Source organism: Salmo trutta, chromosome 24 (assembly GCF_901001165.1).
Source record: "Salmo trutta chromosome 24, fSalTru1.1, whole genome shotgun sequence".
Lineage (NCBI taxonomy): Eukaryota > Metazoa > Chordata > Actinopteri > Salmoniformes > Salmonidae > Salmo > Salmo trutta.
Window position 1 is genome coordinate 16,253,373 of NC_042980.1, and position 22,861 is coordinate 16,276,233.

At 43.2% G+C, this 22,861-nt stretch overlaps 1 protein-coding gene across 5 annotated transcripts in view; it reads left to right on the top strand.

Moving 5' to 3' along the window:
- The first annotated feature begins 13,471 nt into the window (after window positions 1–13,471).
- LOC115160814 (multidrug resistance-associated protein 4) overlaps window positions 13,472–22,861 on the top strand; it is a 47,298-nt gene continuing 37,908 nt past the window's right edge. Inside the window, exons 1-16 of one of the 5 annotated variants that reach the window (XM_029711267.1) lie at window positions 13,472–13,556; window positions 14,052–14,168; window positions 14,708–14,818; window positions 15,140–15,260; window positions 15,434–15,658; window positions 15,910–15,999; window positions 16,087–16,250; window positions 17,112–17,237; window positions 18,460–18,709; window positions 19,060–19,170; window positions 19,521–19,610; window positions 20,105–20,296; window positions 20,441–20,535; window positions 20,772–20,858; window positions 20,992–21,088; window positions 21,451–21,675. In XM_029711267.1, coding sequence (XP_029567127.1) covers window positions 14,095–14,168; window positions 14,708–14,818; window positions 15,140–15,260; window positions 15,434–15,658; window positions 15,910–15,999; window positions 16,087–16,250; window positions 17,112–17,237; window positions 18,460–18,709; window positions 19,060–19,170; window positions 19,521–19,610; window positions 20,105–20,296; window positions 20,441–20,535; window positions 20,772–20,858; window positions 20,992–21,088; window positions 21,451–21,675 — 2,058 coding nt within the window. In that variant the 5' untranslated portion in view covers window positions 13,472–13,556; window positions 14,052–14,094. The other 4 variants (XM_029711266.1, XM_029711268.1, XR_003869120.1 and 1 more) reach the window with 4 other exon arrangements.

The following is a 22,861-nucleotide window of genomic DNA, read 5'->3' on the forward strand; positions in this document are numbered from 1 at the left end:
TCCTGGGACTGTTTCATATTCAGTAGGGAGGGGTTTAGCCCTCATTATCGACTGACCAATGGTGTCTACCTTCCTCCACCCCCTCACCTCACACACGTCACTCACTGTGATAGAGTTGATGGCAGCTAACTGTGCCAAATGGTCAAAGATGGTGGATACACAGTCTTGATGTGTCAAAATGTCTCATGATGACTTCATGATGCCTCACATAACAAGAGGATGAATATACATGATTCAGAACATTTAGAACTTATAGTCCGAGAACTTAATGAAGGCACATAAACAGGCACAACCAGCCTGAAAGCCCCTGTGCATCTCAAAGGGGGATCATCACATATAGCATGGAGAACATCATACAGCCACTTTTGACTCTGTCACAACAACCTGTGCATACAATACATTTTTGGACTCGCCTTGTTGTGCTCACTTGAACAGGAAGGTGGCACGGCAGTCCTTCGTGGGCAAATTTTGTCATCAAAGTCTGGCATTCTCTGGATTTATGGTGCTTTCAAAACAACTGGGAACTCAGAGAAAAACAAGGTCGAATCATGATGACGTCATTGATCTTCAGGTCTTAGCTCTAGAAAGAGGCCGGATTCATTAACATAAAAAATAAAAAATCTTTCCACTTTGACATTAAAGAGTATTTTGTGTAGATTGTCGACAAAAAATTACAATTAATCCCACTTTGTAACACAATAAAATGTGAAGAAATGCAAGGGGCGTGAATACTTATGATATACTGTACAGTACAATGCCTATTATTCTTGGATATCCAAATGTTTCAGTTGTGTGTTTTAAATATTGCAGTTTTAGTTTAGTTCCTGTATTTAACAAATGGATGACTTATAAAGATGATCATGCTTCAATACATCAGTTCTGCACATAGAACTCTGTCATGCATAGCTAAGAGTGTTGTAGACACCATCAACTGTCCAGATAAATCATATGCCAAATATGCTTCATTTAATTGTCAGCTATACATTCAAGTTTATGATTAGTCCACTCTTAGAAAAAAGGGTTCCAAAAGGGTTCTTCGGCTGTCCCCATAGGAGAACCCTTTTGGGTTCCATGTAAAACCCTCTGTGGAAAGGGTTCTACATCGAACCCAAAAGGCTCTACCTGGAACCCAAAAGGGTTCTTCAAAGGGTTCAACAGATAAAAAAATGAGAAGAAATAAAATGCCCCAAGCAAGCAAATTACACAGGGGACATGTGTTCCACAGAAATGATTTACACTAAGGAAATCTTGCCTCACACCATTTACTGAGAAGAGATGAAGAGACATGGCCCATAGTGAAAGAATAAAGTCAACTGACGGTTATGTATTAAAAAAAAGGCACATTTTTGAAAGGTGTTTCTTTTTTCTTATTTTTAGTCTTTTTTTGTGCTCTCCAGATTTGGTCTTTGAGTGAAGTGAAGTGTCATACTAACATAAAAAATATATAGGACAATCAGTAAGCCATAAGACAACCAGTAATGTGACAAAGTCCAGTTACTAGTAAACGATTGCTGCTTAGAGAAAGATAAACTTGCTGCGTTCATAACCAAGTGGGAGGTGGGAATTTACCAGTTGTGAAGTCGTAAATACCAGTTGGATGCACTGACGTGCTTTGAACTCGTTGAGAAATGCCGATTGGCTAATGGCTAACAAGCTGTGTCAACCATAAACCAAAAGTACAGCTATAATGCTTGTAAACAAATGATAGATTTTAGAAACCATATTAATAGATTGCTTTTTATAAATCATGTTTTCTTGTTACATTTAACTGTCGAAAATTCTGTTAACAAGGTAATTTACTTAGTAGGCGATGTCAGAAGTCAGCATGTGGGAGAAGTTGGAGCTCAGGAATGATATACGAGTTTTCCACTATTAATTATCAGTTCAAATCAAATCAAATTGTATTGGTCACATACACATGGTTAGCAGATGTTATTGTGCGTGTAGCGAAATGCTTGTGCTTTTAGTTCTGACAGTGCAGCAATATCTAACAAGTAATATCTAACAATTCCACAACAAATACCTAATACACACAAATCTAAGTAAAGGAATGGAATAAGAATATATAAATATAAATATATGGATGAGCAATGTCAGAGCAACATAGGCTAAGATGCAACAGATAGTATTGTTCGAAGGGCATTCAAGTGATTTTTCTCCCATTTGTATTTGGTAAATTCCCACTTCCCACTTGTTTACGAATGCAGCATTAGGGTAAAACTACCTTTCGTTTGACCTTAAAGAAACATTATAGGCTATAAACTCACTATTATACAATGTATATGTGTTACAGAAAGAACCCCCCAAAATGTATGTCTTATGCAGACTGGTTAATTCAATTAACCCAAATGCAAATGTCAGGAGCTGACTGTCTTAATTGGGTCAAATTCATGTTGAAATGGGGCCCCTGACAGAAACTCCATATCTGGGCATAGCTGGCTCCTGGGAAATTTGTGTTGAATTGGGGCCCTATCGGGAACTCCAGAAATGGGCCTAGCAGGAACTCCATATATGGGCATACTAATTATGTCAGTAATTCATCACACCTGGGCGCAATCTGAGTTAGGAATCTGATTGGATAGGCCTTTCTATTTAAAAGGGGATTTCAGGTTGGTAAGGGTTTAGAGCCTTTCATTTGAATGTTGCTGCAAGCCTAATACAGATGCACATTTTGTGTGTAGATCGTCTTTGTCTGTTTGGGTTGCTGGAGAGTCTCTGCTGCTGATGGGAGAGTAGTAACTCACCTGTGATATACAGGCACACCAGGCCTGATACAGATAAGGGATTCATTTGTGAAGTATCAGTGACTCGTTTGATACGGAAGTGGTCCAATGAAGCGGATGCAAAGCTACAGGACTGTTTTGCTAGCACAGACTGGAATATGTTCTGGGATTCATCTGACGGCATTGAGAAGTTTACCACATCAGTCACAGGCTTAATTAATAAGTGCAACGACGACGTCGTCCCCACAGTGACCATACATTACAAACATATCCCAAACAGAAGTTTTGGATTACAGGTAACATCCACAATGAGCTAAAGAATAGAGCTGCCACTTTCAAGGAGCGGGACACTAATCCAGACACTAATCCAGACACAGAGACTCATACTACACTAGCTCTGATGCGTGTCGGATGTGGCAGGGCTTTCAAACTATCATGGATTATAAAGGGACACCCAGCAGCGAGCTGTCCAGTGATGTGAGTTTAGATGAGCTAAATACCGTTTATGCTTTCCTCGAGGCTGCTTTCTTCCATCACTGAACCATGCATGAGAACACCAGCTGTACTGGATGACTGTGATCACGCTCTCCGTAGCCAGCGTGAGTAAAATCTTTAAAACAGGTTAACGTTCACAAGGCCGCAGGGCCAGACGGATTACCAGGATTACGTACTCAGAGCATGCACTGACCAACTGGTGTCTTCACTGACATTTTCAACCTCTCTAATACCTACATGTTTCAAGCAGACCACCATAGTCCTTGTGCCCAAGAACATCAAGGTAACCAGTCTCTAAATGACTATTGCCCCGTAGCACTCACATCTGTAGCCATGAAATGCTTCGGAAGGCTGGTCATGGCTCACATCAACATCATCATCCCAGACACCCTGGACCCTCTCCAATTTGCATAGCACCCCAATAGATCCATAGATGAGACAATCTATATTATACTTCCACCTGGACAAAATGAACAGCTGTGAGAATGCTGTTCATTGACTACAACTCAGCGTTCAACACCATAGTGCTCGTCACTAAGGTAAAGACCTTGGGATTAAACACCTCCCTCTGCAACTGGATCCTGGACTTCCTGACTGGCCACCCCCATGTGGTGAGGGTAGGCAACAACACATCCGCCACAATGACCCTCAACATGGGGGATTCTCATGGATGGGTGCTTAGTCCCCACCTGTACTCCCTGTTCACCCACAACTGCGTGGCCACGCTTAACTCCAACACCAAGTTTGCCGACGACACGACGGTGATAGGCCTGTACACCGACGACGATGAGATGGCCTACAGGGAGGTCAGACCTTGCAGTGTGGTGCCAGGACAACAACCTGGCACCACAGAGGTCAAAGCATAGGGTAGGGCAATGTGAGCAGGACCAGCGGTGTCGTTTGACTTAACAAACGAGGATCGGATGTCGCAACCTTCTTTTCAAAATGGTTGACAAAGTCATCTGCAGAGGGGGAGGGGGAGGAGGATTCAGGAGGGAGGAGAAGGTGGCAAAGAGCTTCCTAGGGTTAGAGGCAGATGCTTGAAATTTAGAGTGGTAGAAAGTGGCTTTAGCAGCAGAAACAGAGGAAGAAAATGTAGAGGAGGGAGTGAAAAGATGCCAGGTCCGCAGGGAGGCTAGTTTTCCTCCATTTCCGCTCGGCTGCCCGGAGCCCTGTTCTGTGAGCTCGCAATGAGTCGTCAAGCCACGGAGCAGGAGGGGAGGACCGAGCCGGCCGGGAGGATAGGGGACATAGAGAGTCAAAGGATGCAGAAAGGGAGGAGAGGAGGGTTGAGGAGGCAGAATCAGGAGATTGGTTGGAGAAGGATTGAGCAGAAGAGATGATAGGATGGAAGAAGAGAGAGTAGCAGGAGAGAGAGAGCGAAGGTTGTGACGGCGCAATACCATCTGAGTAGGGGCAGAGTGAGTAGTGTTGGATGAGAGCGAGAGGGAAAAGGATACAAGGTAGTGGTCGGAGACTTGGAAGGGAGTTGCAGTGAGATTAGTAGAAGAACAGCATCTAGTAAAGATGAGGTCAAGCGTATTGCCTGCCTTGTGAGTGGGGGGGGGGGGACGGTGAGAGGGTGAGGTCAAAAGAGGAGAGGAGTGGAAAGAAGGAGGCAGAGAGAAATGAGTCAAAGGTAGACGTAGGGAGGTTAAAGTCACCCAGAATTGTGAGGGGTGAGCCATCCTCAGGAAAGGAACTTATCAAGGCGTCAAGCTCATTGATGAACTCTCCAAGTGAACCTGGAGGGCGATAAATGATAAGGATGTTAAGCTTGAATGGGCTAGTGACTGTGACAGCATGGAATTCAAATGAGGAGATAGACAGATGGGTCAGGGGAGAAAGAGAGAATGTCCACTTGGGAGAGATGAGGATTCCAGTGCCACCACCCCGCTGACCAGATGCTCTCGGGGTATGCGAGAACACGTGGTCAGACGAGGAGAGAGCAGTAGGAGTAGCAGTGTTTTCTGTGGTAATCCATGTTTCCGTCAGCGCCAAGAAGTCGAGGGACTGGAGGGTAGCATAGGCTGAGATGAACTCTGCCTCGTTGGCCGCAGACCGGCAGTTCCAGAGGCTGCCAGAGACCTGGAACTCCACGTGGGTCGTGCACGCTGGGACCACCACGTTAGAGTGGCAGCGGCCACGCGGTGTGAAGCGTTTGTGTGGCCTGTGCAGAGAGGAGAGAACAGGGATAGACAGACACATAGTTGACAGGCTACAGGAGAGGCTACGCTAATGCAAAGGAGATTGGAATGAAAATTAACTAAACAACTGGGGAAGCGAGAGAGCAGGGCCTCCCTCACTAACCATTCACTGAAACACACAAATATAACTTTTCCAACTTCCACTTTAGAAATTATAATTGATGTAAACTACAGTGGTTCAATGTTTCCAGGAATAGGCTCAAACTTAACGCTGCTGTTAACGCTGCTGTTACTGTTTATTATCCTGTTGCTTAATCACTTTATCCCTACCTACAGTGCCTTCAGAAAGTATTCATACCCCTTGACTTATTCCAAATGTTGTGTTACAGCCTGAATTTAAAATTGATTAAATGTATTTTCTTTTCTCACCCATCACACAATACCCCATAATGACAAAGTGAAGCATGTTTTTGACATTTTTACACATTTATTTAAAATGAAATGCGTAAGTATTCACACTCCTGAGTCAATACTTTGTAGAAGCACCTTGGCAGTGACTCTTTCTGAGTAACTCTAAGAGCTTTTCACAGCTGGATTGTGCCAAATTTGCCCATTTTATTCTTTAAAAAATTCTACGAGCTCTGTCAAATTCGTGGTTCATTTCTAAACAACTGTTTTCAAGCAGATTTGAAAATATGGAGAGTGGTACTTATTCATTATTTGTTACTTTTATTTATTTTTTTATTTTTCTTAACTACATTGTTGGTTACGGGCTTGTAAGTAAGCATTTCACTGTAAGGTCTACTCGGTGCATGTGACAAATAACATTTGATTTGATTAGTTATTTGAATGACTACCTCATCTCTGTAGCCCATGCATACAATTATCGGTAAGGTCCCTCAGTCGAGCAGTGAATTTCAAACAGATTCAACCACAAAGACCAGGGACGTTTTCCAATGCCTCGCAAAGAAGGCACCAATTGATAGGAGACATTGAATATCCATTTGAGCATGTTGAAGTTATTAATACAACTGGATAGTGTATCAGTACACCCTGTCACTACAAAGATACAGGCGTCCTTCCCAACTCAGTTGCCGGAGAGGAAGGAAACCACTTAGGGATTTCACCATGAGACCAATTGTGACTTTAATACAGTTAGAGTTTAATGTCTGTGATAGGAGATAACTGAGGATGGATCAACAACATTGTAGTTACTCCACAACACTAATGTATTATCTAACAGAGTGAAAAGAAGGAAGCCAATACAGAATAAAAATATTCCAAAACATGCATCAAGGCACTAAAGTAATACTGCAAAAAATGTGGCAAAGCAATTCACTTTCTGTCCTGAATACAAAGTGTTATGTTTGGGGGATTGGAATCTGGTAAAAGATAAGATCTGGTAAAATATATATTTTTTCCTAATCTTTGAAATGCAAGAGCAAGGTCACAATGTATTATTCCAGGTTAGGTGCAATTTCGATTTTGGCCACTAGATGGCAACAGTGCATTTGGACTTATTTAATTTAACCTTAATTTAACTAGGCAAGTCAGTTAAGAACAAATACTTATTTACAATGATGGCCTACACCGGCCAAACTCAGATGATGCTGGGCCAATTGTGTGCCGCCATCTGGGACTCCCAATTACGGCCGGTTGTGATACAGTCTGGATTCGAACCAGTGTGTCAGTAGTGACGCCTCAAGCACTGAGATGCAGTGCCTTAGACCGCTGTGCCACTCGGGTGCACGAAAGACTGATCCAATGAACCATTGCATTTCTGTTCAAAATGTTGGATCAAGTCTGCCCAAATGTGTCTAATTGGTTTATTGATACATTTTCTAGTTCATAACTGTGCACTCTCCTCAAACAATAGCATGGTATTTTTTTCACTGTAATAGCTACTGTAAATTGGACAGTGTTGTTAGATTAACAAGAATTTAAGCTTTCTGCCCATATCAGATATGTCTATGTCCTGGGAAATGTTCTTGTTACTTACAACCTCATGCTAATCACGTTAGCCTACGTTAGCTCAACCATCCCGCGGGGGGACACTGATCCTGTAGAGGTTAAAGAGCAGCAGTAAAATAACAATAGTGTGGCTATGTACAGGGTCAATGTGCGGGAGCACCGGTTAGTCGAGGTAATTGAGGTAATATGCACATGTAGGTAGAGTTATTAAAGTGAATATGCATAGATAATAAACAGAGAGTAGCAGCAGTGTAAAAAATAGGGGGGGGGGGGGGTATTGCTGGGCAGCCATTTGATTAGATGTTCAGGAGTCTTATGGCTTGGAGCTGTTTAGAAGCCTCTTGGACCTAGACTTGGCGCTCCGGTACCCCGTGCTGTGCGGTAGCAGAGAGAACAGTCTATGACTGGGGTGGCTGGAGTCATTGACCATTTTTATGGCCTGCCTGGTATGGCACCAGTGATGTACTAGGCCATACGCACTACCCTTTGTAGTGCCTTGCAGTCGGAGGCTGAGCAGTTGCCATACCAGGCAGTGATGCAACCAGTCAGGATGTTCTCGATGGGGAAGCTGTAGAACCTTTTGAGGATCTGAGGACCCATGCCAAATCTTTTCAGTCTCCTGTGAGGGAAAAGGTTTTGTCGTGCCCTCTTCATGACTGCCTTGGTGTGCTTGGACCATGTTAGTTTGTTGGTGATGTGGACACCAAGGAACTTGAAACTCTCAACCTGGTCACCTTTCACATATCTGCATTTAGATAAGATATTTACATCCAACATTTAATTGTGTACATGATTAGCTTTGTTTTGATCTTTCAGGTACCATCTTACATTTTAGTCATTTAGCTGACGCTCTTATCCAGAGCGACTTACAGTAGTGAATGCATACATTTAATTTTAATTTCATGCATTTTTTGGGCTCTGGTAGCCAGATATGGCTATATTGAAGTGTCAACTGAAAACATTCTCACTGCACTCAATAGTATTGGGGTGAAGTACTTTAGGTGAAAGGTCAACATCTTGATAAGGTGAGTTCAGTTGAAATGTCAGAACACAGACGGGGAGGATTACTTTGGTGAAAACTGCTGTCAAACAGCAGAGGGCAGTACAGACAAACAAGTACTAGAAGGTGATGATAGGCTGCTCCAGGCAGCGGTGTGCTTTATGAGCATGCAGACTCCTCAGAGCGGTCGGGTAGGCTGTTTGGAGTGTTCATCCGACTGGATTAAAAAATGTATAAAATAATAATGTCCCCCCACTTCTAAAATCAAAGTTGCACCCCTGGTCATAAGAGAACTTTTGGCAATTTGACTGATCTTTTGAACATGCAAAGCACAATGCATACAAGGAATAGGTTAGTAATCGAGGTAGACAGTATTAGGGAGCCAAGAATACTGGAGACATATTATGAATAATAAATCAATATAATTGCAAAATATACTGAACAAGAATATAAGCACAAGACGTTAAGTGTTGGTCCCATGTTTAATGAGCTGAAATAAAAAATGACAATTTTGCTGAGGAGTATTTCTGTCCGTAATAAAGCCTTTTGTGGGGAAAAACTCCTTCTGATTGGCTGGGCTAGGCTTCCCATTGGGTGGGCCTGGCTCCCAAGTGGGTGGGCCTATGCCCTTCCATGCCCACCCATGGCTGTGCCCCTGCCCGGTGATGTGAAATCCATAAGGCCTAATTAATTTATTTCAATTTGACTGATTTCCTTATATGAACTGTAACTCAGTAAAATCTTTGAAATTGCGTTTATATTGCGTTTATATTTTTTGTTCAGTATATTTTTTTGTCTGCATTGAGTTTGAAGTACTGTGTTTTTAATATACTTAAAATGTTGTTTAAAACAAACCCCACCAAAATCGTATTACGGATTTGGTACATATGGCACAATCAACAATAAAAAAGGATGCCGGGTAAAGCAGGACAGTCCAGCCAGTGTCATCTCTTGAAATAAGTATACCCCTATGGGCTATGGCAGAGAAGGAAGAGGAAGTGAGACATCACACTACCTATTTTTTTCTGGTTCATACAGGCAATGAACTAAGCAGACCAGACCCAGCTGCTATGCAGAGTACCACAGTGTGAGTCATAATACCCATAAAACCTAGCGGTCAAACAGGGAAATGGTTCCAAACATTTTTCCACTGTTCATTTTTCCCAAAGCGGATTTTAGAAACACTTAAAATAAGAGCTGTGTTTCGTGTGGGCTTACCCTGGCGTGACGTTTTGATAACCTTGTAAATCTCTCTAGGACAAGGCGTGCCTCCATCTTGTCACTCCCCCACTGTTGTGAAAAATATTTTCTATGCTGTAGAAATGCATATTATTAATGTCTACATTCATTTTTTGCCACATTTATTTTATTACAGACACCATCATGCATACTTTTAAATTATATTATGTGAGCTAAACAAACAAAAAAACGTAATATGCATTTTTTCCCTTAAAGTATACATTTTGGAGATTACTAATGTTATTGTCCACACTACAACAAAAACATACTTAAATACATGTAATTCTGCCCTTGAAACATTTCATTGAAATACTGTAGAATTCCATTCATTCCTATGGAGGACTGCACCTTCTGGGGAGTGCCAAAATGGCCACTCAATGGCTTTGGGCTCCCGAGTGGCGCAGCGGTCGGAGGCACTGCATCTCAGCGCTAGCGGCGACACTAAAGACATCTTGGTTCAAATCTATGCTGTATCACAACTGGAGTCCCATAGGGTGGTGCACAATTGGCCCAGTGTCGTCCGGGTTACGGGAGGGTTTGGCAGGGGGAAGGCCGTCATTGTAAAATAAGAATTTGTTCTTAACTGACTTGCCTAGTTAAATAAAGGTTAAATTAAAAATATGTAAAACAAATAAATGGCCAGGGTTTATATACATCATTGGAGCCACCACATTAAGCAGACCGGACCTGACAACTTTTTCAATGGTGAACGGCCCACATTGGGACATCTTCATTTATCCACTATCTTCGGCTGTGGCTCGAGGCTAGCTAGCAAGAAGGAGGGGATTAGATTAAACTGCCCGGGTTGAACCCGGCCAGAGAAGATGAGGACGAGAGAGGCCCAACTCGGCGGATCATCTGTCTCCCTCCAGCAGGTGGCGTTTTTCATTGTTTCGCTCACCAAGCAATGAGTTTTTGTATGGAGGTCAATGAGTGTCAAATTTGGTCGACAAAAAAATGTAATGGCTTATTTGCAACGTGAGGTCTATGTGAACAAATATATGTTTCAAAATGCTTAAGCTGTTACAAGTGTACTGATATAAATAGGACATGTGACATCCCGGCAACTTTGAGATTTTTTTTTTTATATCGAGATGGCTATTCATTATATCAATGTCAATGAGGCTAATAGCACAGCATCTCTCTCAAATGAATACCGGCGGTTGACGTCAACAACCCTCATCGATTATTCCAAAAAAAGATGACAATAATGAGATATATCCACCAATCCAAAGAAAGGATAGGTGGGATCTAGACAGCCCGGAGTCGGTGAGGGAGGCGCGCCATGTTCAAATCATACTGTATTCTGCTCCGCTCTGTATGGGACGTCGTTTGGATCTTTGCGTGTCAAAAAGGATACATGTCAATTAACACTATTTGACGCGTTAAATAAGCTTTTAATTTGACACGTCAGCAAGCCAAACGCCACCACTACTATCAGTAGCACTGCCAAAGCTGTACAAAAAAAGTCTGCAAACAAGTAAACACCGGCCACGAACGATGTATTTACAATACCGCGTTAGTAATAAAGTATTATTTGTTCGACTGCAACTTCTGGGGTAGCTAGCTTTAGCTTGGTACCAAGCTATCACCAATACAACCAGCCTGAAAACAATGACCAGTAGAAACTGCAGTCATTTTCATTATTCTTAGCAATGATTTAGGAATCATTGTAAGTATTAGCTAGGTAGCCACCTGTTGTTCGCCTATTGAAATTGAACTTCAGTTCATGAAAAGAAATAGCTAGCCAGCTACTTAACCGTGTTGCCCAAAGCTATAACGTTATAAGCAGCCAGCTAGCTTTATCAGGCTAGTGAGGCTCGACCAGACCGGGTTATGTGTTGTGAAAATAGCCACAATAAGGAATAGACACAATAGTGTAATTTGCGGTTTGCCTTCAAAATAAAAGTTCCTCTTTGAAAGTTATGCAGAAGGTTACAATTGGTGGAATCATGCCATTAGATAATGTTAAACAAGGTTGTGACATAAAATACGAGTGATAGTGTAATCAATGTGTAATAACTACGTACAAAATGAATGAACGCATTAAATTATTATGTGACGTGCAGTCATATTCAGGTCCTGATTGGTCAACAAGCTTATTTGACATGTCAAATAGTGTTATTTGACGTGTATCTTTTTTGACACGCAAAGACCCAAACGGCGTTCCATGGCGCTGTCATATTGATCACGTTCCTCTGCTCAAATATTGCATGCATCAACCAATGGTTGCATGCCACTTCATCGACTGTGCCGTCAGGCAACAGATTTCTATGCCGCGTTCAAAACAACTGGGAACTGGGAAATCTCCAACTTCCAAATGCAATGCATTCAAGCCAACTGGGAACTCTGAAAAAAAGAGCTCAGACTGAGGAAAATAGCTTTGAATGGTTATCCAACTCGGAATTCCAAGTCGGGAACGGGGCCTCTTTCTCAAGCTCCGACTTTCTGATTTTACCTTGTTTTTTTGTTTTGTTCCCAGTTGTCTTGAAAGCACCACCACGTGGTTAGCTGATACATAAACTATCCAGGCATTGTAAAATCTGGAATGCGTTAGGAATTTCCGGTTATGTCAGCGTGTCTGGACGGTCTCTGCGGAGAAGATGGCGGAAATGGATGCTAAATTCGAATCAAGCAGTGCGTCTAGCAAAGTAGGCGAAGACAAATGTTCTGAATGGACAACAGTAGTATCGAAAACTGAAACAAAAAGGAAATTGTCTTAAATTGGAGTGGAGGATACGTGTATGGATGAAAATGAATCGCTTCTTGCTGAGATGCGTTTGTTGAGTAAGGATGCATATGTGGGAGACCGGTTTGAGTTGTTGAAAATGATGAACTATGCGCTTGGAAAAGTGGAGTCTGTCAGAGTGATCTTATTAATTGTATTTCTAAAGAACAGAGGAAGATTGCAGTGGGCCAACATAAATGTTGTGTTTCAAACTTTGGAGTAGAGCACCCGTCAAAGGAGTCATCTTAGGCGTGATGACAGATATTGCGGTTGAATACCTGAAGAGAATTCCAGGTGTAGTTGGTGCCCAGCGTCTGACCCGCTGGGTGAATGGAGAAAAAGAAGAAAGTCTGTCGGTCCTGTTGTTTTTTGATAAAGAGCAAATATCTACGCATGTGAAGCTTGGTTATGTAAGACAAGCTGTATGAGCACTTCTACCCCCAAACCACAAGACTCCTGAACACCTAATTAAATGGCTACCCAGACTATTTGCATTGCCCCCCCCCCCCCCTTTTACACTGCTGCTACTCTCTGTTGTTATTATCTATGCATAGTCACTTTAAATCTACCTACATGTACATATTACCTCAACTAACCGGTGCCCCCGCACATTTACTCTGTACCGGTACCCCCCTGTTTATAGTCTGGCGATTGTTATTTTACTGCTGCTCTTTAATTACTTGTTACTTTAATTTCTTTTTCTTATCCGTATTTAAAACTGCATTGTTGGTTAGAGGCTCGTAAGTAAGCGTTTCACTGTAAGGTCTACCACACCTGTTGTATACGGCGCATGTGACTAATAAACTTCGATTTTGAAGTGTACGAATTGTAAATGATTTGTCCATGTTTGAAGTGTGTGCAGATGGACAGAGTATACTGAAGAACGATGTGGAGGCGATTAAAAGAACTGAGAAAACAAGTGATGCTAGTGAAGATATGGTACTGGATGCACCACAGTCTGTAGTAAATGTTTGCTTACAGACAAAATATCCCAGGTGTGTTAAAAGGTGGATTTTGTTGCGTTCATTGCTATAGTTATAAACGGTACACCACAAGTCTCAAAGAAGTCTAAGAAACTGGACATTGTGGCTGCAGCAGAAAGTTTTGGAGCCTTTTTAAGGATTTTACATCTGAAGACTTGCAAAGGGTACTGGCGACAGAAGACCCGCCCTCCCAGGTTCCCCTTGAGTCTGTAGGGATCAGATCGGTTTTTATTTTTTAACTTAATCAAACGTCGTTTGATTTATTTTTTGGTAGGTTTATTTTCTTTAGTTTTGGGGGAAATCCTGTTTCCATCCCGCACAGTAGGTGGCGGGATGTACATTAAATAGTGTAATCGCAATATACCATAGAAGAAGTTCTGGCATGCGTTAGCATTGGGAAGTCAGGTAAAGCGTTTTTTATCAAAAGCTATTACTTTCACATGTAAAAACACGGAATCCTACTCATTGGTACACGTTATTAATCTATGTCGCTTTTGTTTTGAGCCGACTTCGCCGTCGTCCAGAACAGGGCACTCTGCTCCAAATTGAATGCAATCAACGTTAACCCGGTTCACCAGGGGCATTAATCGAATCCCCTCAATGGCGGGGTGCGCGATGAAAACCGAGCCGCGGCTCTTATGCACAGTTCATTATCTAGCTTCACACGGGTCTTATTATCTGTGTCGATTGTAGGCTATGTGCTGCCGGTGAGAGAATAATCTATATTTTCTATTAAGTTGCCTTCTGTATTTAATATCTTTTCAGCTACATACAGAGGTTGTTTTCAGTTTACAGTCACTGTCAGAGCATGGAACATTTGCGGAAAGAGGCGAAGGATAATCCATCGGCTACAGCTAATCTTCTGTCCAAGATTTTCTTCTGGTAAGGAAAGTACAGTAGCAGCAATGTTTGACAGCTACTGACCGACAAAGCCGACTAGGTTTTGACAGTTGCTATGAATGTTTAAGTGTGAATGACGCTTGCAGTATCCTACCAGCTCCGGTGCCATAGCCTTCTAGAGCGCAAGGACACGGACGACTACCGGTAGATAAGGTGCTCAGACAATGGCCTCATCACTACTTCTATGAAAGTTTAAAACGTAACAACTGTCTGTCCACAGGGCTGTTTGGGTTGATTGCTGCGAGTGTGCCTAAAGTAAACATTTACATTTGAATGGATTATGGTACTTTGTTTATTACTCTAAAACGAATGGACAGAACATGCATTCAAATGTGTTTTAAGTGTAGGCCCTCTTTATGCTTGTGTGAATAACAAAAAAATCCAACATACTGTTTGTTATCCTCTAACAGTATAACTTTACATTAATTATTAATGATTAATTATTTAACACTGAACTTTACATTAATTATTTACTGTATACATGTACTGTACATGAACACATACTTGTTCCTTGTCACCAGCTGGCTGAATCCTTTATTCCGTATTGGCTGTAAGCGGAGGTTAGAGGAACATGACATGTACAAAGTTCTCCCAGAGGATGGATCTGAGAGACTGGGAGAAGATTTACAGTGGTAAGTCACACCTTAATGCGCTCCCGAGTGGCACAGCGGTCTAAGGCACTGCATCTCAGTGCAAGAGGCGTCACTACAGTCCCTGGTTCTATTCCAGGCTGTATCACATCTGGCCGTGATTTGGAGTCCCATAGGGCGGCGCACAATTGGCCCCAGCGTCGTCCGGGTTTGAGCGGGGTAGGCCGTCATTGTAATAAGAATTTGTTCTTAACTCACTTGCCTAGTTACATTTAAAAAATGCAACCAGACACATTCTGAGAGTTTGATGAACGCAGTGAGTTGGATGCTGTTGTTTGAGTGTTACATTGCTATTATCTGTAGGTACTGGGATCAAGAAGTACAGAGGGCTGCTAAGGACCTGCGCACACCCAAACTAACCAAAGTCCTCATCGCGTGCTATTGGAGGTCCTATTCTGTCATAGGAATATTTACTCTCATTGAGGTACCACAAACACTGTCTGCAGGCATATACTTACAATTTTCACAGAGTAGCTTACCCATGAATATGTAACTGGTGTGAAATGGCTAGCTAGTTAGTGGTGTGTGCTAGTAGCATTTCAATCGGTGACGTCACTCTCTCTGAGACCTTGAAGTAGTTGTTTTTCCTCTCATCAGGAAATTATCAAAGTGATTCAGCCAGTACTTCTTGGGAAGCTCATCCAGTATTTTGAGAGCTATGACCCTGACAACATGGATGCTCTGTATGAGGCCTGTGGCTATGCTGCAGGCGTCTCCCTGTCCACCCTGGGTCTGGCTGCTCTGCACCACCTCTACTTCTACCACGTGCAGCGAGCCGGCATGAAGATCCGGGTGGCCATGTGTCACATGATCTATCGGAAGGTCAGTAACCTCCAGCTCTCAGATTAAAGCCTATTTAAACAGGGCCCTGAGTTGTTGTTGTTTTTTTTCTTTCTTTTTTTTCTTCTTTCTTGTCTAGTCACTACGGAAACACCCTTGGCTATAATGACAGGTCATTCAGCTAGTCATCAGCAATCCTTTAAATATCTTTACAGTGCATGTTTATCACATGAGGCATACAAATTGACTGTTGCATGAATCTAAATCCACACGGTCCTTTGATATCTCCAAAGGCCCTCTGTCTTAACAGCACAGCTCTGGGAAAAACCACCACTGGACAAATCGTCAACCTCTTATCCAACGACGTCAACAAGTTTGATGAGGTACGCGCTGAAAAGACACATTCAAGATATTTGCATATCAAATGACACTGCTCAATAACATACAGCTCTTCTCCCATCCTTCCACAGGTCACTATCTTTTTGCACTTCCTCTGGGTGGGTCCTCTACAAGCAGCAGCTGTGATGGTGTTGTTATGGTATGAGATCGGCCCATCATGCCTTGCAGGAATGGCCGTCCTGGTCTTCCTGATGCCTATACAGACTCTGTTCGGTCGCCTGTTCTCCTCTTTCAGGTACTGTACATGTATCATAATGTATCAATTCAAACTTTATTTGTCAGATGCACTGAATACAACAAGTGTAGACCTTACTGTGAATTGTTTACTTACAAGCCCTTAACCAACAGTGCAGTTCAAGAAGAGTTAAGAAAATATTTACCAAATAAACTAAAGTAAAAAATAATAAAAAGTTACACAATAACAATAACGAAGCTATATAACGGGGGTACAGGTATCGAGTCGGTGTGTGTGGGGGTACAGGTTATAGTCGAGGTAATTTGTACATGTAGGTGGGGGTGAAGGGATTACGCATAGATAATAAACAGCGAGTAGCAGCAGTGTAAAAAGAAATGGAGGGGGGGGGTGGTGTGTGTCTGAACCAGTTTTGCGTTGTAAGTAGCTACGCATTTCATGTGTGGATACCTTGACACTGTGAAATAGTAGTGGTGGAGGAGACTTTGATGCCTTTTTACTTTGATGCCGAGGGTTTTACAAACTTGTCTGGTTTCTTACTTTATCCATGGGTGCTGTGTCCTGTTAGCCTGCTACTTGTTCCAGATCGGTTATTACCGTATGTCCAGGTCTCTTCATTTAAGTGTAGATCAATTGAGCTTTTGACCCCAGATGGTTCCTCTAGCCTGCGACATAGCCATACCTCCTTACCAACCTACAAGGTTGATTCATAATTATGGCCCAGTTTTATCAAGCTTTAGTTTAAATATCAGTTGAAACTCTAAAATGAAAGTCAAAGTGATGAATGAAACATGAGTGTGAAATGGGAAAAAAGGTTTCTCCTGTCATCTGCTGAATGGCAAACATTGCACTGACCCGAATGCCTAGATAAAAAAAAAGTGATTTGTCTCTCACAATGTTTAGGGGTACAACTGCAGCCTTGACAGACAACAGAATACGCACAATGAATGAAGTGGTCTCTGGGATCCGGATCATCAAGATGTATGCCTGGGAGAAGCCTTTTGCAGCTCTGGTAGATGAAGTCAGAAGGTCAATTCTATTTGATTTACTTATTTTGTGTTTGATTTACATGGTTTACGACGATTGAGTCTGAATTGTGTAGATTGAAGTCATATTTGAACTATTCAAACTCTATCAGAACAGTTCTACCATTTCCCCGTGCCTAATCAACCCTATTTTGCAATATGCATTACAAAGTGGATACTATCCCAACGCACAGTATTTCACATGTTGAAGTTTGTGGGAATGGGTGTCCTTATGCCTCTCAACTTGTATACATGAATTAAAGGTAGACTCAGCCATATGACGTAGATGCAGAAAGTAAACAGCATAGTGGGTAAAATTCCACAACAACTAAGAGCGTCGAAGCACGAGGCCCAACTTCTTTGCTGTTTTAGTCCCGCGGCTACTACGCTCTAACAGCAAGAAACAAATCTGTACGCATGTGCAGATACGTTGTGAGAGCGAAGTCTTGCATTATCTTGCGGTGCTGCTTTTGGCATCGTCATTTCGCTGAGTCTACCCTTAAGTCAGTCATCATCGTTAGCCTGGCCAGGCGTGAGGACCTGAGCTAGTCACAACCTGACAGTGTCCTGAGTTTGACTTGAAATGTGTTCGGTTAGTGTTTCTCAATCCTGGTCCTGGAGACCCAAAGGAACGCACATTTTTGGGGTCTTTTCCCCGCTGAGACTTTGCACGCATAAACCAATGGTTGCGTGCCACTCATCGACAGTGCCGTCGGGCACCAGATTGCTAGAAGACATGTTAGCTGATACGTAAAATACCTATTCTGTCATGCGTCAGAAACGTCTGAGCAGAGGAACACAACCTTCGTTTTTGCTGTAGAACTACACACGTGATTCTACAAATCAAGGGTTTGATGGTGAGTTTATTACTGGAATCAGGTGTGTAATGCTAGGGGCAAAAAAAAAAAGGTCCCTAGGACCAGGATTAAAAAAACAAAACAATTAAAGACCTCTTATACGACACACAAGTACTCTCGTCATTCAACAGAATGTAATCTACTGCCACCACTCTCCCCACCACAACCTTAGTCCCCTTATTCTAAGAGGGCACGTTAGACAGGATCAACACGTTTGTTCTAATATTAATACTGTAGGCTAAACTCGAGGTCAACATCAGATTTGTGGCCTAGCAGCCTTCTGCTCCTTAGGCATGGAACTCATAGTACTGTAATATCTTTGCAGCAAAACAAACATCTGAAAACCTCTCCCTCTCCTTGTACTTTCAGGAAGGAGATCTCCAAGATCATGAAGAGCTCTTACCTGAGAGGCCTCAACATGGCCTCCTTCTTTGTGGCCAGCAAGATCATCGTCTTCATCACCTTCACTGTCTATGTGTTGATGGGGAACAGGATCTCTGCCAGCCGGGTGTTTGTGGCCGTTTCTCTGTACGGGGCTGTGAGACTCACCGTCACCCTCTTCTTCCCCAATGCCATAGAGAAGGTCTCTGAGGCTTTAATCAGTATCGGCAGGATCAAGGTAAACGCTCTTGGATTATATTTCTCCTAGCTGCAGATCTAGTGATCATCTTCCTCTTCCCCCAATCCTAGCATTAACAGTTTGTGGGGGAAATGCAAAACTGATCCACGATCAGTGTCTCAGGGCAACTTCACCCTACACTAAAGTAAATGCACACAGGAATGAACTAGGTACAGCTGGTAGAGTTGAGCACGATACTGTTGTGATTGGACACCTGTAGGCTAGAGTACATTGTTATTTTACCTAATGGTCTTATATTCCATTCATGCAGTGGTGTAAGGTTTATTATGTGCCTAAAATGTGTGTGTGGCCAATCGGAACATTACGTTTTTCTTTTTTTTTTCTCACAGAATTTCCTTGTGTTGGAGGAAGTTGGGTCGGCGCAGGATCTTGGACTCCCTGTGGCAGAGAAGAAGGACTGTATGGTGGAAATAAAGGATTTAATCTGCTACTGGGATAAGGTGGGGAAGCCTATTTCAGTATGGTTGTTTTGACCAAGACTCGAGCTGTTTCGGCATCACTAGAAAATAGTGCATGTACAAGCCTGCACTGGGATTTGATACCATGCTCCCATCCGTTATTTACACTCTAAGCCAACCATACAACCCTCCTAGAAAGCCTCGAGCTTATCTCTTCAGTAAGGAGAGTTGACCTTAGATCTCAGTAAGGTAATTGTCATGACGCAAATTACCAAACAGTGTCTGCCTTGCTCTGTTGTACATAGGCCTAACCTTGAAGCTGTACGTGTACAGTAGCCTATGTACTGTAAGGATGTTGTTCACCCGCTCATGTTCCTCTGTGGTCCCTACAGGCACTAGACTCTCCGACGCTGCAGAACCTGTCTTTCACTTTGAGGTCAGAGCAACTCCTGGCTGTCATTGGACCAGTCGGGGCTGGAAAGGTCTGACTTTTTGTACTGTGAAAAGCTCACTACAAGTTAGCGATGAAGATGCATACAGTATGTGTTACAGGGCATATGCGGTAGTATTACTCAAAAACCTGAGAATATATCAATGATTATAAGAGCGAGGGTATTACCTTGCCTGTGTTTTTGTTCTTGACAGCAGGCTATGCTGAAAGCTTGACCTTAATCCTCATTAAACCCTTAAATGGGCAGTATGCCACTGCATTCCTTAATCGAATTACAATTTACTTTCTAGTCTTACTTTACACCTGGTAGTTGTGCTGCTTAATGCCATGTCTTAACTTCTGAAAGGCCCACTCAGAGTGTTGCTGCTCTCCACTGCTGCAGGAATAAAAGGCAATTGAGGAGTAACAATATTCTGTGTGCGAGCCTCTCATTTCTTTATCCAAGTATTAGTTTTGCATCTCAATTGTGGGATGTGCATATCACCCTCTTTTTCTTCATGTCTTTAATAACTTCTCATATCTTAGTCCTCTCTACTCAGCACCATCCTGGGGGAGCTGACCCCAGATAAGGGCGTGGTCAAGTTCAAAGGTGAACTGACCTATGCATCCCAGCAGCCCTGGATTTTCCCAGGGACCATCAGGAGTAACATCCTGTTTGGCAAAGCGCTCCACCCTCAGAAGTATGAGAGGGTCCTCCGAGCCTGCGCCCTCAAGAGAGTAAGACTCTCATTGACAAACATCTATCGTCTGAATCCTTGCCTTTCTAGATGCAATATATCACTATAAACGTTCTGTGCACTGTGTGAATGTGATTGATTCCCCATGATAAGTGTCGTAGTCTGTTACTGTCTGTATGTGTAGGACATGGAGCTGCTGCCTGATGGGGACCTGGAGGTGATAGGGGACAGAGGAGCCACCCTCAGCGGGGGACAGAAGGCCCGGGTCAGCCTGGCCAGGTACGTCTCTCTCTGTCCTTTATATCCAACAGCGGAAGTGGAACACATCCTCTTTACATTACAAATGGGGTCAAGCGGTTTCCCTAGCCAGGTCACATGGTCAGGAAAACCGATTTTTGCTGTAATTATAATATATATGATGTATTGTTTTAAGTTAAACTTGTATTATAGCTGTTGTGTCATTGGTTAAAGTGAATGAAGCTGTGTATATATGTGTGCGTGTCCTTCCATCGCAGAGCGGTGTACCAGGATGCTGATATCTACCTGCTGGATGACCCTCTCAGTGCTGTGGATGCTGAGGTGGGGAAACACCTCTTTGAGCAGTAAGTCCTTGAGCAGCTGCAAACATTCCCACTAGCACAGCATCTCTCCCACATTCATTTGGAATACTTTGACAAAACCAGTAAGCATATTTCTAACATGGTTTGTTGTGCTGCTATCTGTCTATTTGCCTAGGTGTATCTGTGGCCTGTTGCGGAAGAAGCCGCGCATCCTTGTCACCCACCAGCTGCAGTACCTGAAGGCTGCAGACCAGATCCTAGTTCTGAAGGAAGTGAGTGTGTGTATATGCGTATGAGGCTCAAATGCTGTGCCCTACCATCTCTATTCATGGGTTGCACATTTCGTCACTATTGTTTTTTTTAACATTTTGTTTAAGGATGACGCCCGGCTGAACGTTCTACTCGGTGCATAGCAATGTCATCGTGTTTTCAGGCCACTAGTGTAATTTAGACGAAACGGTCATAGGCCCCTGTTCAGAATGGCTGGGCATCTCTGGACTTTTGGGCACCAATATGGCTGCGGTGTCTGTAGAACATTCATAACAATGGCAACGACGTGGCGGAGGTGCAAACCATGAATAGCACAACTTGGTGAACACACCTCAGAGGGCTGACTAAGAATCTTTCTTTCTAGGGTCACATGGTGGCGCGGGGTACGTTCACGGAACTCCAGGGCTCTGGATTGGACTTCACCTCGCTGCTGAAAAAGGATGAGGAGGACGAGGTGGAGGGGAAGGGGGGCACAGAGCCTGCCCCAGGCACACTCACCGGCTCCCCACACACCCTATCCCAGAGCTCTATGCCCTCCCTCTCCTCCTCCTCCATGCATTCTGTGATTGAGGGAGTGGACCAACCAGAGGTGGGTAACAGTGTAGTAACACCCTCCCCCACACATTTCTGTCTGATCCCCTGGGAGAGCACTCACCTTCCTGTTCTGTCTTGTTTGTCAGAAGAATGACAGGGGATCATATCTGAGGTAGCATCCCAAATGGCAACCTATTCCCTATTTAGTGCACTACTTTTGACCAAAGCCAATACTTTTGTCCAGCCTCTTCGGTGAGGCGCCTGGGAGTCCTGTCGGAGAAGAAGGAAACAAAGAACCTGATGGAGAGGCAGACTTGGAGGCATCTTAGTGAGATTGAGACGCCTCCATTACCAAGCATGCTTCTCGAAAAATGTTCAATCATTGAACAAATTGACGAATTGAGAGCGAGGATCTCCTTCCAGAGGGACATCCGATTTGGCCTTCCTCCTACATCCAAATGGATTATATACAACCAGCGGGGTTTACAGTTCATTGAGCGAATTAGGAAGCTGACTCTCTGGCAAGAACATAGGTGGTGGCGTCTGCTTTATTACCAATAACAAGGGGTGTGATGTGAAAACATACAGGAACTTGCAAGCTTCTCCACGGTTTTGTATATTCAATCCCGCCTACTAACAAAGACTTGAGGGAAGTTCTGGTGGTCGTGTCTGTTTTTAAATGCTGGTCTGACCAGTCAGAATCCATGCTCCATGACTGTTTTGATCACATGGACTGGAATATGTTCCGGGGTGCCTCTGGGGGCTAAATCAATGAATACACAGTCACCGGATTCATAAAAAAAAATGCATCGATATGATACCGATTGTTTCTTTCAAAAACCGTGGCTTGATGGCATCCTTGTAGGGAAAAAGGAGAGCAATGCTGCTTATGAACACGGCAAGGAGACCGGGGACCATTGCATGGTTAAACAGTACAAATATGCCCTATGCAAATCGATCAAGATGGAGAGACACAAGTATAGGGACAACGTGGAGGAGCAATTCAGCGGGTCGGACATGAGGTGTATGTGGTAGGAACTTCTAACGATCATGAACGGCGCCCTACTGGATGAACTAAACGCCTCCCGCGTCGAGCATAACGGCTCTGAACTGCCGAGGAGAGCCCCTGAGGACAACAAGGGCTACGTCCTCAAGGTCTCCACAGAGGATGTATGGAAGTGTTAACCCTCGCAAGGCTGCCAGCCTAAATGGTATTCCTAGCTGCGGCCTCAAGAGTATGT